Below are 19,433 nucleotides of genomic sequence, written 5' to 3'. Positions count from 1 at the left end.
TATATTTTTTGTTAGTCATTATGATTTATTGGCAAGTAAATTATTATAATTATAAAAAAAAAACATATATCTACAAATTACCGTTTATAATTGTAATTATGGGACTGCAAGAGACGTAAATATCACTTCTTACACCATCAACCACGCGATCTAAAATATTTTCCTCCTTATGTCAAAGGTACCTCAAATATTCATGATAATAACCATGCAATCATTCAAATAGTATCCATAATAATATTTACGGCGCTACAATAGAAACTACCTAGTTAGGTGCTAGATATATATCACGGAACTCCACTCAAAATTGAATGTCACGGATGTTCTACCGCCAAACAGCAATACTCAGTGTTACTGATTTCCGGTTCAAAAGGAGAGTGAGCCAGTGTAACTACAGACACATGACAAGTTCCCAAGGTTGATGGCGCATTGGTGAAGGAATGGTTAATATAACTAACAGTGCCAATGTCTATGGGCGATGATGAGAACTTACCATAAGGTTACACATTTGTACTACCGCCTCAGATATAATAAAAAAAATCAAAATATACTCAAAAAAAATACAAATAATCGTTTCTATTTTTTTTTAACTCTAATAACAAAACCGTTACAATTAGATTCACATTAAGATTAATGAAGAACCATAGCATGGTTCAAAATTAATGTACTTTATACATCTTTATCTTTGAAGTCCAAAATAAATACAACAGCCATCCAAACAAGGCATAATCATTGTTTAAGATTAAATATTTATTGCATCTATTAAAACTACCTTTGATCTTCAAAGATAAATTCCGATACATCAATCTTGTCGTTCAAAATACATGGCACTTTTCTTCTTATATTATATTATGTTAGTTATTTTAGATAAATAAGTTTATTTTATTTTCTTTTTACGACCGATAAACAAAAATAAAAGTTTTTAAATAGAACGCACGCATTTAAAAAAAGAGAACAGCGACACCTAGCGTCAAGTAGTGTCACTACATTGAAAAAAAATTAAAGTTACACGAGTAAATTGTTACACCCACTCGCTCCTAGATGGCAGAATTATCCGCAACTATACAGATATTCCTGTAGATGGCCTTAGTATCGCAAGCATTCACTGCATCAATATGACTATCACCCAATCAGAGAACGGTACGCTAAAACGTAAGAAACCATAGCAATAACCTGCCGTAGTTTATGACGTCGTGCTGCGCAGCGCGACTATTTTCGTTCGTGATAGGCAGTCGACATTTTGTTTTGATTTTGTGACGCAAGCTGTAATTGAAACTTGAAAATGCCATTAAACGCTGCAGGGTGGACAACCGAAGAGGATGAAAAACTTATTGAATTAGTGCAACCACATGGACATTTATATTGTTGGCTGGATCCATCACGGAAGAATATCTTAACAAGAGAAAGAACCTGGCAAGAAATAGCGAAAGAATTATTTAAACCAGGTAAGGTTTGCGCTTGTGTATTGGTTAACATTGTGCTGCACAACGCCACTGCAGAGTTTCAGATTAGACACAAAACAAAAAGAGACATTATAGTAAAATTATATTATGGAAATCTTCAAAAATATAATATATTTTTTATAAAAAATCTAAAGAACTTTGCAAGTTATTAAGACGTGTCAAATCTAGGAAAAATGTATAACATAATCTGTTTAAGGCTTATAAATCAGCTGATTTGTTTGCTGACATAATTACTGCTAATCAGCAACAAGATAAAAAATATTCAGTAATATAATACTTTAAATAAAATTAAAATCACTTTTACTATCGATTCCAGTTGAAGAATGTAAGAAACGATGGCGAGGTCTTCGAGATGGGTACACAAGAAATAAAAGGATGGGTGCTATACACAAATCCAAGGTGCCGATATTTGAAAAACTGCAATTTCTGGACAGCATGCCATTGGACACTATACCACTAGAAGTGGACTGTACAGGACAAGACAAAAATGACATGCTTGAGACGGAAGATCAAATACTTGAGGAACAGGTTATCACTGAACAGAATAATGTTATAACCGATAACCAGGAGTATTATGAAGTATGTATACACAATGTATTCATATTATTAAAATTAATTTATTATAGGTATATATGAAAATTATTTTCCATATCTGATATTATAATAAACTCATTTATAATAGAATTTCTTAACTAAAATTTACATGGATCAATTTCAGATTACTCTTGTTGATGGCCCGCACCAAGAGACTGATATGAAACCACAAATAATAAAAATTGTACCAAAGAAGATTAAACTCGAAAGCAGTCAATTAGAAGAAGCTCCTCCGAAAAAAATTGGCAGAAAGAATGCAGGAAGAAAAAAATCTGTACCAATGCCGAGGAATATACCACCCATAAAAATATTACCTAAACCTATAGTAATGAGCGAACCTAGAATTATAAAATGCATAGACGATACAAAGACTTCAGAGCAGAGATCGCAAATCATAGACAAGTTAATCGAAAAAGTATTAAAAGAAAACACTAATGAGATTGATGTATTCTTTCGGAGTATGGCCGCTAGTGTTAAAAAATTACAACCTAATTTAATTCCTAAGGTAAAAATGGAAGTATGCAATGTAATTGCTAAATATGAAATGCAAAGCTTCGACAAGAACGTACAAAATCTTTAAAATCTAAACTTCTAGTATATTAATTAAAAAAAAATAAAATTTTGTCATTTAGTTATTATGTGATATGTTTATCATACAAAGTATGTAAATAAAATAGATTATTGATTATATCTATAGTAATAAATGATATTCTTTATTGATTAAAATATCAACCAAAGATAAAAGAAATTATTATGCACTGCCATTTTTAAAAGTTACAATTGATGTGACTTGTTACTGCGATTTGATGTTTCGGTATATAGTACATATTATACATTTATAACAAATACTAAATTGTAGTCATTCTAAATTTAAACAGAAGATTTTATAAAGAATTCCAGTTGTTTTTTTTTTTTAATAATGTTGATACAAAGTTGTTAATAACACATTCTAAATTTGAATAATTGTATGATACATATTCTTCAGCCTTAAGCAGTTGACACACAAACTGATCAAAGAATGTGTAGCTACCATTACATATATTTTCATTTAAATGTTCGTAAGCTTGAAAAGTAATAAAAATTTAAAGTTTACCAGTAAGTTATAATTTTATTTTACTTTAATATTATTTATATATGTATGTTGATCTGTTCACTAACAGACGCGCGCGTCTATGTTAAATTCGTGCTTATAAAATTTCTTAAGGTGCCCGAGACGACTCAGACACAATTTTGTTAAAAAATAATTAATTTAACGTAAAGGGTATGCCTTCTTGATTGGATAGATCTTTACAGCTATTAATAGCAACCGTTAATGCTATTAATTACGAAAAGAGAGTCAATATGTATTATAAAAGCTAAATTGAGAACCACTACGCAATCAGCAGTGTGGCACCATTTACTTTTTTAAATAAAGAAAGAATAGCGATGACCCAATTTAATTAAGGAATTACTTTACTAATATTCCTGTTTACCGCTCATTTTAAGCTTATCACTTGTGTTAGGAGTGGGGACGACAATAGCCCAAGGTTTCAGGATCGATCCTGCTACATTTTACATCGCTAGGCGGCCCGTAAACCATTGCGCTATTGACGCTTCATACTTACTCTAAATGTTTAAGCCATGATTCACAAAACAAGGAAGGAAGACAAATTAAATGTATTATTTTGTATAATAAAGCTGGTCATGAAATAGAGCAATTAGAATAATATATATGTTTTTGTAACAGTTATCGTTTAAATATAAATCCCTTTTGCAACAATAATAGAATATTTATTTAAAGTAACAGTTGTAAGAATCAGTATGAAAGTAAGTCGAACAAACTTTAGATTTGGATATCTCATGCGATTTAGTTCTTCATTAATATATCTTTATTTATAGCACAACACTATTCCACTCGAATACGTATATCCACTTTAATTTTACTTCCAAATTTCCGATATCGAATTCACCAATAATTCGAAATGGCATTGTTTTGCGAATAATTAATATCATACATTATTCAAGCTCAATAAGCCGTCGATTTTCGATTATTTGCCTTTATTCCACTTGCAGTTGGAATGGCCTATAAACTATTCGATTCTAAAATTAAATTATTAATATTAATTAATTTATAGCTTTTGTTAAAAAACATAATAAATAAGGCATAGGGTCTTCACAAAGAGTTAGCATTATTTGATATCCATATATCCCTTAGAGGATTTTCCAACCACAAGAAGACAAATATGGCGTTGTTAACGACGAAGCTGAACTTTGGAAGTAAAATTAAAGTGTACATAAGTTAAGAGGATTAATAGTGGTATTATAAATAAAGATAATAGATCTTAAATAAATATAGAAGATACTTATGGAGGACCATTAAGTGCACAATATAGCCGACTTATTAGCGAATCGCATGAAATACGTAAATCTAAGGTTCGTTTATCTTCATTCCTTCGATTGAAATAGACTATACAAGCTCTCGACCAATGAGATCGCGGCAATTCAATGTCAAAGTTGTTTATGTATTTCGTAGGTATTCCTATGGTTCAAAAATACAGATAACAAACATACTTTAGTTCAATGTAGACAACTGTAGAAACTGTATAGAAAATAAGAATTTATCGTGGCCTTGGGGGAGCAAACATCAATATTAATTAAGATTCCATTGGTCACCCCTCAGGAATGAACTTTTGCTATATTACAGGGCACATTGAATGTGACACGACTTCAAGGGGACAATGCAGCGTAAAATTCGATTCACAATTAAACTGAAGAACTGTTAATAAAGAAAATTTAAAACTGTCTTTGTTTTCTTGGTTCAAAATTGTATATTTTATTGTTTATATACTTTATTACACAACTAACATAATATACAGAAATCTTGAGACAATAAAAATAAATGAATGTGGATTAATATCTCCCAGTTTTTTAACAAATTGACTTTTTCTAATGCAAGTAATTAAGTCTATCAACACACTACATTCGATAGATTATTATTTTTTTCAATATTGCGGCAAACCTTACATTATATGGAACCCCTACCTACTAAAAATACTGTTAAATAGAACAATTTATTCAGGCATTAAAATAATGAGTTCAGTTATTAAAATGAGTGTCTTGCCAATATTTTCTCGAAGAATCTTCCTTTGGAATTTATGTAATCTTATTAACTAAGAATTCATATTCGTAAAAATCTGTTTGAATAGAGCTAAGAGACAAAAGGAAACTAATTAGTTAATAAGTTACTTCGAAATACCTATTGTTCGGTGATGACATCCTAATTCAATGGTCAAGCAATAGGACTGCAACGTAATTTTTTCGCCAAATACGCCATGTATTTGGCGAAAAAATTACGTTCCCGACGTAAATGCACCGAAATAGCATAGGTCAATAGGGATGTTCATTTAGGAGGCGTGGCGTCTAGACAGCCTATCAGCTCCCACGTAAGGTTCGATGGCCGATTGCCTGCAATTTACCTTGGATAGATATTGGACGACCTTCGAATCGCTAATTTGAAAATATTTTTGATTTCTATTACAATTAATTGCCCTAACCTAATTTCACTCTGTGCTATTATATATTAGGGAATATTGGATATAACATTTATTTTTGCTATGAGTTTTCTATATACACTTATAAAGATAGTTACTCGTGCATCTACATAACTCCTACTAATTAGTCGTAATCATAAATGGATACATTTGAAGTCTTTCATATAGCTATGTGACACTTTCGTGACAAAATCATTCAACGGTGTATTTACACAAATGATGCAGACGCTAACGAGTTATTCAAACAATCAATAAAGTAATAATAATATCCTGTAGAGCTATTCTGTAAGAATTTACTTAGGACTAAACGCGGAACACGATCGTGAGTATCGGAAAGTGATAATGTTTAAATCACCAAAATAGCATAAGTCGATTTTCAACATTTTTTTTAGTCTTAGATTTTAATGAGTAGTCAGTTACTTCATTTTGCTTTCTTGGCTGAAAAATTAATATCTGATATAATGTAGATTGCCACCAATGAGATTTACGGATTTAGATATTACTTTATATTTCAATGTATATTTAAAAAATTGAAACCGTCATTGTACATCATATTAAATTTAAGGCAACCACCGGTTCGGAATGTAGATTCTACCGAGAAGAACCAGCGAGAAATATTTAAAATTCAAATCACAGTGTTCGCAAGAGCTTCATTTAATCCAGGATATCGTAAGTATAATTTAAATTTAATAATAATATACTCTCCAGTAATACATTTAAAATATCTATTAGGCTCGTATATTTTTCCTACATAAAAGTGCATACTTCTGTCGGTGTTCCTTAATCTATACTAATATTATAAATGCGAAACAAACTGTTGTCTGCTCAAGGTTAAACCGCTGAACCGATTTAGATGAAATTCGCCGTGGGGATAGTTTGAGTCCGGTGGCAAGACATTTTTTAATTCACTTCTTGGGGTAACGGTTTGTGTGCTGTTTAATGTTTTAGTTTAACTTCGCGGAGATATTGCCGGAAGCTCGACTAGTAATAAATAATTAAATATTTTATTATTACATAATTTTCAATATAGATTGATGTAATTCAATATTAAAAATAAATTAAAATATATCAAGGTCTCAATTTTCACTATACTTAAAAGAGAACCTTTATCGAATACAATTAATTTAATGTGTTGTGCAATAAAGTATTTAAAATAAAATAAAAATAAATAATTTTATAAGTATAATAAGATATAACTAGATACATATTTGCTATACGAGTTAGAAAAAATATTTTTAGCATTTCACGGCAAAAAAAGAACCTAACGGGTCGGCCGCATTGCTTTGACTAACGAACCGGTTTAATTTCAATAAAGAGACTATTTTTTAGGCATTTTAATATTACCTAGTTTATGAGTTTCTTCACATTTACGCCTAAATATTTAAAACATTTAGGTTATGATTTAATCAAAGCAATATTATTACTTATAATTAAAAATGTAAAGAGTCCACCGGTAACGAAGATTCTACCGAGAGGACCGGCAAAAAATCTCAATGGTTACTTCCTTTTCTTCAATTACATGTAATAATCATATACAGTTATATTCATGTATGTATCTCGTATGAGAAAGACGATTAGCAAGTTCTTCAATTGTCTATACAATCTTGGAGACTATAAAATATATTTATTAATGTTTTTGGGCTTTAAAGTCATTCATTGGTAAACGAAAAAATATTTAACAACACAACAACCCAAACGATAAACTAAGAACTGCTTCAAAAGAAACCCTGAAGAATAACCGCCTTGAAACCGCGTCGGAACTGCACAATGAATAAGCGACTTTAAATGATGCGAGCATTGGTTTAAAACAGCCTAAACCCAACTCGGCTGTATCGCAGGTTGTGTGTAAGGCTTATGATTCACAATACACGAGGGTATTGAGTGTTCCAACCCTACCGAATGGCGGGATTGAATAGAACCTTACGCATGCAGAATTTCTAGTGTCGTAGCTAACAAGGCACTCGGCGGTGGAACAGAGAATTTTGCCGGGATACATGTAGAGAATACAAAGATTTTATGGAGACGTTATCTATATAAAAGTATGCCTAAAGTTTAACTGCGTCGGTCTAGTGACTAGCGTAAAAGGCTGTACGTCCCGAGGTCCTGTATTTAATACAATCGGGTTTTTCTTAGCAGCAGGCAGGTGTTTGTACTCCCATGTTTCAGAAAGTTCGTAAAATCATTGGTCCTGTGCCTGCCATCGTATAGGAGAGACCGACAACACGACACGCGCAGTTGACTGGTTTCTTTCGCTTTACCGAAATAGGTCTAAAGAACGCCGTCTGTCATACATGTAAATATTTGTCTTTAAACAAAAATATTTTGCCCAAACAAAAAATAATACAGATATCAGAAAAGATGAATGAAACATATCTTATTCAGACGCAGTATAATCTTGGCGAAATTAAATATTTTTATCTACAAAAGTATTTTATACAATATATTCATATGTACAATGTACATACATAAATAAATAGTACCCAAGAATAACATTGTCACAATGTTATCTCAGATTAACGCTTCGCCTTGCTTCATCATAAAGCAAATATTATATTTGAACACAAGACATTCAATAATATCTAAGAATAAAACTGAGTAAACTCTTGAAATTAACAGCAGACGAAAAACTGTTTAAGAAGATTTTAATATACAAGAAGATTATATCTATCTGGCAGTTATATCGCAGTCGAGATCACAATTATGACTCAAGGTTCAATTGTCTTATATGATTGGTATTCTGTACCTACCAAAGACCATTAATGTCCCGCTGCTAGTAGCCCTTAAATATCATGCGAGCATAGATTACTTTACTTCTATTATGGGAATTTGCCTCTTATTCCACATTTTGAATCTGTTTCGAGTTTTTTTAACTAACACATATCTAGTAATGACTGACTATAAGCAAGTACAAATTAGATATTCGAGACAGAGGTCAAACTTTGAAACCAACTTACAGCTCAAGACAATCAAATCTTTTTCAAAATTCGATAAACGCTCCACCCAACTTAATTTCGTCCATCAGAAAACGTCCAAGAGTACGTTGACAAATTTTTCGTTGAATCCTTTTTTTTTAATTATAAAATAGTCAGTGCTTGTAATCAATATGACAAAATGTAAACATGAATCTGATATTTAATCATATCGTCACACACGACGGCCTGAGAATAGATTAACTTACAGGGCATGCGGTTACATTTCCAGTTATATGGGACGAATAATAACTGATACTTGCATCTTTGATCACTTTTATATGTTAATTCTTCAATCATTTTACCTACGACATAAAGTATAGATATAGATTGATTGCATCGTTGGACTTGTAACTAGTTTGTAAGATTAAAGATATAAAGATTCCGCGGTCTCGATTTAAAACCATTAAGATATTTATTCCAAAAATGGACAATGTTTAAACTCCCTCGGAGAGCACGTGAAGCCGTTGGTCCTGTTCCTAATTTTTTTCTGATTGTGTCGTATTTGCGGTCCGGTCATTGGATTGAGAAAGTGAGGGAATAGATAGTGTATCTAGTGCACAACTGTGCATTATCATACACCCTACATAGTTTTCTAGTCTTGGTAATGGCTAGCATATTTTTAATGTTATCGGTAGGCGGACTAACAGCTGGTTAAGTGGTCACCACCGCCATAGACAATGGCGCTGTAAGAAATATTAACCATTCCTTACATCACCAATGCGCCACCAACCTTGGGAACTAAGATGTTATGTCCTTTATGCCTGTAATTACACTGGCTCACTCACCCTTCAAATTGGAACACAACAATACTTAATACTACTGTTTGGTGGTAGAATATCTGGTGGTACCAACCCAGATGGGCTCGCACAAAGCCCTGCCACCAAGTAAGCATGAGAAGAAGTCTGCCAGGAAAACACTATAAGCATTATAATAGACAGATGGAATCATAAGTGTTGACAGAACGTCATACATTAATCTGTTTATGAGAATGAAGTTGTCCAGTTTTTATTTAACATTTTAACGCATGATAGTATGCAGTCGGGCCAGTTACTCGACCCCAAAAAAACTTAGTGTTCGTAATGCAACGGTATGCGGTGCACCGCTGTTACGAACATTATCGAACGGAAACTCGGATAGTTCTGCCATTCGCATTATACCGGTCAGCCGTGTTCTTGCGGTAGACATCAAGCGACGTTATCCGCAATTGTTTTGACGTAATTGATGCAACGCGATAACCGATACTGGTCAGTAAGTATAGCAGTTACGCGTTGTATCGCCGGCAGTGGCATACCGAAGTAAATTGTAAAAACAATAATGTTTTTCTTGTTCTTATAAGAAAAACTTTATTATTGTTTATTGTGTAAGGAGTAAGTTTGAAGAAGTCGTGGCAGACTTTAATCCAGTGTTAGTTTAGCTTTACCTCTGACTATGAACCGAATGGACAATCAAATCAAATACCTACATGAAAAGAAATGCTCGAATTTGAAGACACTATTTTGGTTAACGTAGTCTGTCCACTGGACTATCTCAATTCTTTTTAACGTTATAGAGTAGTGTACTTCTTCTAAATACAAAAAAAAAATCCTATGATATTTTTAAAAAAAGGTGTCCTCTAATCATTCAAATTCTAATGTTTTTATACAACTTAGAAGCGTTACTTTCATATTGATCGTCAAAATCCTACCACCGGTTTGGAAACACTTCAGACCTGAAAATAATCGGCGAAAAAACCTCTGCAAAAGCATTCCTATCCAACATTTTGTGACGAAACTTTTAAAGTTAAAAAAGTTAAATAAATAAAATTGTAGAATAATTATTCTTCATAAGAAAATAACATACGCTGAAGGTTTTATTTTAAACTATTTACCAAAAATACATGAGTAAAATAACAAGCAATATAAAACGTAATACATAATAATGTTCAGTCATAATTGTTAATATGCAAAAACATAATAATTACCTTAATGTTAGTGCAGAACAATATGTGTTAGGCATAACGATGCAATTCGATAAGTGGGCGTATTTTATAACGATTTATTACTGACTCATGAGATCATAGATCGGACGTGATTGATGTTTAATGTTACAGCCTGTTAACATCCCACAGCTGGGCTAAGCGCTCTTCTATCTTTGTGGAGACACGGGTCTGTATTCACATATAGCAGAATCTATTTCTGATTCACTTTATGGCAATTAAAACGTAAACGTTCTCGTTGAGCCGTTTTCCTATTCCACTAAAACAAAAATCCTGCTGCGATTCGATCGGAGTTAGATCGAAATATTCTCGGGATCGTATCGCATCCGATACAAATAAGAAGAATTAGTCCTCAATTACGATTAAGCTGAGGAATAGTCCATTTTGCATAGGAAAAGAGTCGGGTTACTTGGTGGTAGGGGTCTGGGTAGGTACAATCCACTCATCAGATATTCTACCACCGATTCTACCACCAAACAGCAGCACTAAGACATATAATAAAAGACAATGAAAGAGAAAGCTTTCTCCAACTGCTTTGGCAGTTTTGATCACTTTACTCGGTTAATTACAAACAACATTTCTTAAGTATGCTTACAAGTTCAAGTGCATTGTGTTTATTTATATTATTATTAATTAAATTATTCATTACTTATTATTAAATAATAATAATTAAAACATAACATAAAAAACAATAATTATATTAGGATACTATCTGACTAATTAGAAATGAAATATGTTTGCTATTCAGTCATACAAAAACGACTGAAAGGATTTGGATGAAATTACTAGACTACCTAACATTCCCGAATTCATCATACACGAATAAAGCTGTAGGCTGGTACATAAATTTGAACATCACGGTCGCATCATTATCTTCTCCCACATAATCATAGAAATATATTAAAAAATAAAAATTTTTTATTCCAGTAAGCGAACACTTTTGAATCGCCATTTTGCATGATAAAGCCTACCACCGATTCGAAAAAGATTCTACCGAGAAGAACCGATAAGAAACACAGTACTTTTTATGAAATTAAATACCTACCACGCTTGTTTATCATTACAAGTAAAACATATTCAACATTACTGACAGAATCAATAACACAGCTGCCGTTGCTACAACTATAGAGCAGAAGATGTTAATCATAGTTACATACCTGGGTATTAGTGAATCGCCTGCTCCCCGACCGGCTCAGCGTCCCCCCTCTCACGTTACTATCCGATAGTTCCACTTCGACTCCTCCGTCCGCGGCACGTCGCCGTGACAATTCGCACAGCTCAGCTATTGGTTGCACCTGTCAGTAATATAAAAAACAATGTCTATCATTAAGCTTATTCAACGTGTTTGACAATCTTCATCACAACTGTTTCCGGCTTCTGAGGAAATAGTTCTATTTCACACGTCATAAAATTTTGTGTACAAAGATCATCCAATTTTTATCGTATACTAAATGTGTGTTTAAATGTTTTTTTCTTTATTTTTAATAAGCTATCTACCCCTGTGCTTACCTGACCCCACTTCACACAGGTATAATAAGTGTACAACTTATAGATTAATGTTCAAATATATAATATAATATATATACAATAGTTTAAATCTTATTTCTATTTCCGACTTGGAAAGTTGATACTTTCGGCTTTTCTTTGATATAATATATATGTATGTATATGTATACATATAAACCTTCATCTTGAAACAATTTGTTTATTTATGAAAACTGCATTTAAATCCGTTAAGTAGTTTAAAAGATCTAAGCGTACAGACGACGGAAAGCTACTTTGTTTTCTACTATGTATAGATATTGGCACACCCTTAGACATTGGCACTGTAACTATGAATTAAGTATCCCTTACATGGCCAATGCACCGCCGACCTTGTTGTAGCCTGTAATTATACTGGCTCACTAACCATTCTACCCGGAACACAACAATACTTTACTACTACTATTGATGCTTGGCGGATTAATTTGTTGTTGTTCTTATTAAGACTGGCTTACACAAAGCAAAATCAACTCAAATATAATATTTTTAATGTATTTTAAAAGTATTCGTGTATGACATCATTATATTTGTATATGCGATATTAAAATACTGACCTTAACAGTCACATAGTCCTGACTACTCTTGATGAGATCGATAACTTCTTCTCTACTTTTCCCTTCCACATTAACTCCATTGACTTCAAGAAGTCTATCTCCTGGTAACAGACCAGTCTCACTAGCACCAGGGTACGAGCCGGGCTCAGCTAGTATCACAGCTTTGTGTGTCAATTTACTAATAATAACATTGTTGCCAACGTATTTGTTATCACCATTTGTAATTCCATTTTCTTCGTATCCAGTCAATTCCTTCATATCACCAATGAAAACTCTTTCTTGTATCATAGCTCTGCGGAGACTAAATCCAAAGTCATTTCTAGGAGCTTTTTGACGCTGAATGGTTAAGACTCTGGGCTTCGGAAGATGAAGAGGCATTAAGGAAGGTAACGGTAAGTACACGTCGTCAAAAGTGCTAGTTCTAGACCATCTATGGAAACCTTGAGACTCTCCGACAGGCGACGTGGAAAACGGAGGCGTAGCGAATGAAGAATTAGTGGTAGTATCTGTTAAAGAATCGGCACTAGGCGACGTCGAGGTCACGCCCAAGTAACTATTGCCATTCGTCTTTGGTGTCTCGTCAATGTCTTGTGTTTTAATCGAAGAATTTGTGTTATTTTTATAATTTTTGTACTGATTTTCCACGGGGCTATGAATAACTTTTTTGGTAAAGTTTTGTACGTGCTGCATATCATCACTCGATGAAGTACTCTTCGAAGGTGGGATTCCATAAGAAATGACTTCGTTTTGCTGAGTATTACGAGCTAGTAAATTTGGGTCTTGACCATTGACAAAATCGACAGTATCAGAACTTTGGACATTGCTTTCTTGGGAATTAGAGCTAGTATTACTTAAACGAGTACCTTTAAGGATTCCACGTTTTGGTGGACGCGGTGGTATAGGAGGTAGATTTGGTGCTTGGCGAGGACTACTATTTATATTGTTCGGATTGTTTAAAGAGTTGAGAGATGTCTCCGAGCTGTCAGATTGTAATACACCCTCTTTCTTAGTCCAACCGTGAGATGGATATCCTGGCGATAAATGGTTATTTTCATCGCTAAGATTAGAATTAGATCCCGAGGTAGATATAAGTGGATAGTTGGAATAATTGGAATCCTGTTCAAGATGAGCGAAAAGTGAAGCGGTATAGTCTGCTGTGATACCCGAGGGCAGCTTTTCTTTTTCTTTGCGTCTCCCTCGCAACTTTAGAGATCTTCGAACCTGTGGAAAAAATCTCTAATTAGATTAAGTATAAATACAAATTGACTATAACAATAAATTAACATTTACAAATTCGACTGCCATGCTCTAACACATCCAATATATGCTTGCATTTGTCCGCATGTATTATATGATGATGTGCTCCTGACTGATTTCGGACAAAGCGTCCATTCTCATAGGAGAATTGCGCTAATATAATGCTAATTTTTGAACACACTAGACGTAATCTCTACTCTCATTCTCATAATCCGAACATTGCTATCTGGCGAGATCATAGTTATGGCGGACGATCAACGATTGTTCATTTTTTCAGAGGCACGAGATTTTAAATACTACCTTCAGGCTGCTACTGTTAATTTGCCAAAAAGTCCTTACTATTTGTTGTTTACGCGCCCAGGACCGTAGGATCTGTAGTTTTGTAAGCTATCTAGTTCAAAGAGGCAGAGGCAAAATTCAAAATATAGTTTACTTATAACGATTAATATATATATACACTCGTATATATATATATATATGTAACTTAGACCATTTCAAATATATTTTAGTGTCTTTTTTACTCTCGATCTCAGATATTCCGTCGAGGTAGATAACGCTATAAGAAACGTGATGAAACTCGTCAAGCTGCCATCGTTGCAAAAAGCGACATTCCAAAAGATGTGCAAACTAACAGCAAATTCATTGGTAATGAAAGTGTATATAAAACAATTTCGAACCGGTTTCTCTGATCATACTGAAACGTTTTGATTAACTGTTGGCCATCTCACAATTTACATGTATAAATAATATATTAGCGACATAGTGTCATCAACACACGTGTTTACTTACTTTCATTGCGCATCACATTATCTTTTGATTACCTATTTTATAGAATCAATTCATTTAGTGCAGGTGGAGACGAAATTTTATTACAAAAGCTCAAAACTCATTAAAAATTACCAGTAATTGATTCCAGTTCATGTCGTTTGGCTTGAAACATTTTCTCGATATATTTACTAAAAGAACAAACAATGAAACGGATAAAGAATAACCGTTTAATTTCAATATAGGATCACTTCGTTGAGTTTATGTCTTGTGAAGGTCTGATACTTTCGTAAGATCTAAAATCATATACATATGTTTATATATGTAGGATTTAACATACTTATCGAAGATACGTGTTATATATTTAGCCAATACGACATATAAGTGTTAATTACCAATAGTAATTAACGATAATTAACTCTATCCACTGAGCAACCAAACGTATAATAACACGTATGAACAATTTCAATGGAATTTTCCCTAATCTAGTAATATTAATAGTAAGAACTAAAATTATTGAAACATTAAAACAAAATTAAGTTATAAATTTCGTCAGGTTAAATAAAACAGGTCTCAACTATCATAATCAAATAAATCAAATCCTCTAACACAACAAACAAGATTAGTAGACAGGGTGGAAATGATCTAGATATTACAAACGCACGTCGCTTTGGTATTTAACGAATGACAAAGAAAACTTACATGACCAATTCTATCCTTTGTATTAAAACATTTCACCTAGGTCCTAGCCGACCCAAATGTTGATGAGTTCACAACACATCCGGTGAAACCGTACACTGTATCAATGAGCTAGAATAATTAAAAGGCAGGAAGTGACGGCGCTGCATCAAAAATAAACATGCTTTCGCACGTTGCAGTTCAACCAGTCCCAATAATAAGGCTCATTTATTACGAGGATCGAAGTTAGAAGTAAAAATATACGTATGGTATCTGTAAACGTGAGTTTCTTATCGGAAACATATCACATAGGCATCCTTAATAATATTATAAATATGTTTTAACTACTCAAACCTATACCTTAAATCTGTCAACATCGAAACCCTAGTCTTCTCTCAGACATGGGCGAACCCACGGAGTGAAACTAACGTATTAAATAAAGTAATACTCATTGTGACCAAATAAAGAAAATTAAAAATAACAATAAACGAAAAAGAGAGAAATATAAATATAGAGGTAGGTTCCTGCCACAGGCCCTCTTAAAATATTCATGAGTCAGTTGACCCCAATAGCCACTTTAAAAATAAAAAAACTGCAAAAACATTTATGTAATTATTTTATCAAATTCAAAGCTTTCAATTTGACGACTAAATTTGAAAGCTTATCTCAAAAGTAATCTGTCCTTGCATCAACGATCAATTAAATTTATCACTCGATTATTATTTATCGATTGGCAATACAGATAACGAATGTAAATAAATCGCAGTGATAATATCTATATTTAATACAAATCAATATGTTGAAAATTTAAATCTAAATTTGACTTCTCAGTAAAATCAACAAACAATTTCGCAATTCGAGTCTAACTATGCGGAAGAATTATACATAATATTTTATGGAAATCGTTTAATACAGAGAGTGTTCTTATGTAAAAATATAGATCACGAGGAGGAAAGGTAAACTAATAACACCTAGATTCCAATTTCGCAAAGTTAATACATCCTTCCTTAGGCACGGTATTGGTTTCTAGAATAAAATTCCACGGTTATTTTTACCTTGGCCTATTAAAAAGTTTAAAGCTCATGTAAAAAAAAACATTGATAAATGAGGCATATTACTAAATAAAAGATTATATTAACGGTAATAAAATTGTGCTTTAGTGACATACTCTGTTATTAAAATGTTGGAAAATAGTAACTACTGAATTTCCCGCCGGTTCTTCCGGTGGAAGGTTTACATTTAATTCACCACTGTAACTTTGACTATTCAATGGTGCTTTTATAAGCCTACTTGAATAAAATGCATTAAGGTTTTATGCATCACATAATTATAATATTGAAGTTACAAAATCTGTAGAAAAAAAGGAAAGGGGGATCCTATTAATGGTCAAGTTTGTAAAAAGTTTACAACAACCAACACTTGACTACGAAAGCAACAAAAAAATCATTATTTTAAGAAAAATAAGTTATATTATCTATATTCCCAATGTGTGTAAGATAAATAAGTTAAAACGTTATTTGGTAATAGCCTAAAAAGCTTTACAAGAACAATACGATTCTTGAATCAACATTCTTAAACAAACATTTGAATGCCAGTAGATGGTATTTTGCAACCGTATGAAATGACCTATGCGTGTTGCAACGCTACGATACTAAGTTTGATATTATCTGCATTTATTGTTTTGTTTAAGTTTGTTTTTATCTGTGATGATATATTAATAAAACCAATATTATGTAAAGGACATATAATTAAGAATATTAATGATAAGTTCAAATTTATTTATTAAATATATTTGATAGTCAAAGTTAATAAAGACAAAAAGGCTTCCGCGGGAAATTTTCTTTAGATTTAGGTCGTTACCAAATTTAAATGAGAGCATTTCTGAATAAACCTTTTAGGAATTTTGTTCCCAAAATTTTTTGCAAATAATAATTTTGCAAATCCATATATGACGGAGTTGTGTTATACATACATAAAATATCTTTATATATAGAGATATTTATATACAGAGATACATAGATATGTATCTCTGTATATATAAACATCCAAATAGAGAACGTGCTCCTGTTTTGAAAATAAATTTAAAAAGAATCGAGTGTACCAAATGATTTTAAAAGATGGTCATTAGGCTAAACGATATGTTAAGACAAAGTGACGAAGATTTACGAAGATAAGAACGATTATACTTGTCTACGAGATGTTTGTCGAGCAAAGATAAAAGTGCGTGCATTCTATAGCTGCATTTCAACTGAAGTATGACTAGATGTCTTATCATCCTCATATTACAATCGCTTTTATCATAATATAATATATGTTAACCCTACATAGTTATCTACTTCCAAACACAGAATACGTCGCATCACATAGCACCACGCCGGTACATTTTTCCGTAAAACCTTGAAAGTCTATCTGTGACTGTTGTGGATTTTTATAAAATACAGTTATCGTGTAACCGCAAAAAAATAGTCGTGGAACACCTTGGAAAATAATTAGAAAACTGGTTTGCCCATAACCACTGGTAACTGTAAAATTGCAAAGTATCTTAAATTCCAGTTATTAGAGTCGCGACATAATTTAAAACATCAATTTATCTCATTAAATCTAAACGTGTTATTATATATAAATGATTTATCTCGCCATATCGACGTATTTAACTATATTTACAGTCACAAAAATTTAAAACTAATAGATTTATGCGAATTCTTTGGACCGTTCTAATGAAGGAACGTATCTTATAAGGTTTCGGTATTGTTAATCCCAAAGCAATAAAGACAGCGCGTAGTAAGAAAGGGCTTCATCGACAAAGTCAATGGCAAATTACAACTTATGTACGCGAATAAATGAGTGTGAACTTTGGAACTGGACGAAGACGAATTACATCAAAATATTCAACACTGCAACTTTTCAAATAGGTCCGGGATAAAAATATACGGGAGTAAAAGGGTTACCATAAATAAGGATGTTCTTATAAAGTAATGGCTCGTGTTCCTATTGTTAATATTTAAGTCATAATATAGATTCGTCATTGCATTACAGTGGACGAAACAATTGTTGTTAAACATTGTTTATTTAAAACATTTGCCCTTCGTTACAATTGATTGGGTTTGTTTAATAATATTGCTACATTTACCTCTTCTAGTCTCAGTGGTTCCTCGAGACCAGCCGCTATGCGTTCCCTTTTCTCTCTCTCTTTCCTCTCCTTCTTCTCTTTTTTCCTCCTCTCCTTTTCTCCATCTCTTTCTTCATAACCACCTGAATCGCCCGTCAGGACGGTAGATTTTTTCATGAAGTTAAACATGGTGGTTTCGAACTGAAACAAAAATATAGTTTAAAATAAAAATTAAAACAATTCAAACTGTTCAGTCGTATTCTCGTTTAAATCGAGATAGAAGAAATTCAATTAATATTAATTACTAGAACACTGAGTCACGTTCTAAGTCTTAGATGTGCTATAAAACGGGACAAGAATGTCGAAGACCAAATGGCAATCGCTTTAAACCTGTATCAAAAAGTTCAAGGTGATCAGCTATTTGAAACATTACTGATTAATTTTGTTTGCAAATGTGCAGTTGATTTGGTTTCGTGAACATATTGTGAAGCGAGGAAAGCAACGGTGTGCAATGTTGAACAACTAATAATATTAAGAAACAACGACAAGTTGAAATGTTCAGTGGTCTAAAATCATTGCAGTCTGAACAATTTATGCAATTGCCTTTATTTTACCGAAATATTTTTTACTCTCGCTCTAGAATAACAATGTACCCTTTGTAAGACTCCGGTGTATTTTTATGGTTTCGATTTTAATTATCTGTTCGTGAAATATCGATCAAAAACATACAGGTACAGAAAGATAATATGCACGACAATTCATACACGATGGAATTTGGTTTTCTTTAAGTATAATATACTTTTAATTTTATGGATAATAATAATAATGGAAATTTTGCTTATTAAATTGATTTCAAGGATCAAAAATAGAATTTGTCTATCTATATAGATATATTACTTAAAAATTATATACATTTATATATATTTACTTAATTTATAACAATAAAAAAATAACGCAAATAAAACCACAGACTAATAAAAACTAACAGAGCTTTTAA

At 32.5% G+C, this 19,433-nt stretch overlaps 2 protein-coding genes across 3 annotated transcripts in view; one reads left to right on the top strand and one right to left on the bottom strand.

Annotated features, from left to right (window-relative positions):
- LOC125071702 (unconventional myosin-XVIIIa) overlaps positions 1-19,433 on the bottom strand; it is a 219,568-nt gene that overhangs the window by 178,553 nt on the left and 21,582 nt on the right. For both annotated transcript variants that reach the window (XM_047682047.1, XM_047682048.1), the window contains exons 2-4: positions 18,458-18,637; positions 12,628-13,848; positions 11,689-11,826 (exon numbers count right to left, since the gene is read on the bottom strand). In XM_047682047.1, coding sequence (XP_047538003.1) covers positions 11,689-11,826; positions 12,628-13,848; positions 18,458-18,625 — 1,527 coding nt within the window. In that variant the 5' untranslated portion in view covers positions 18,626-18,637. The remainder of the gene's footprint in view (positions 1-11,688; positions 11,827-12,627; positions 13,849-18,457; positions 18,638-19,433) is intronic.
- LOC125071703 lies at positions 1,209-4,853 on the top strand. The gene is made up of 3 exons (XM_047682050.1): positions 1,209-1,442; positions 1,777-2,039; positions 2,179-4,853. The coding sequence occupies exons 1-3, from the start codon at positions 1,280-1,282 to the stop codon at positions 2,632-2,634; spliced, it is 882 nt and encodes a 293-aa protein (XP_047538006.1). The 5' UTR covers positions 1,209-1,279; the 3' UTR covers positions 2,635-4,853.

Source organism: Vanessa atalanta, chromosome 20 (assembly GCF_905147765.1).
Source record: "Vanessa atalanta chromosome 20, ilVanAtal1.2, whole genome shotgun sequence".
Lineage (NCBI taxonomy): Eukaryota > Metazoa > Arthropoda > Insecta > Lepidoptera > Nymphalidae > Vanessa > Vanessa atalanta.
Note: the sequence above shows the minus strand (reverse complement) of the source record. Positions and strands in the feature narration are given on the sequence as shown.

Coding starts and splice junctions, on each gene's coding strand:
- LOC125071703 (XM_047682050.1), top strand. CDS start 1,280: ATGCCATTAAACGCTGCAGGGTGGACAACCGAAGAGGATGAAAAACTT. Junction 1,443..1,776: donor GAAAGAATTATTTAAACCAG/GTAAGGTTTGCG, acceptor TATCGATTCCAG/TTGAAGAATGTAAGAAACGA. Junction 2,040..2,178: donor ATAACCAGGAGTATTATGAA/GTATGTATACAC, acceptor GATCAATTTCAG/ATTACTCTTGTTGATGGCCC.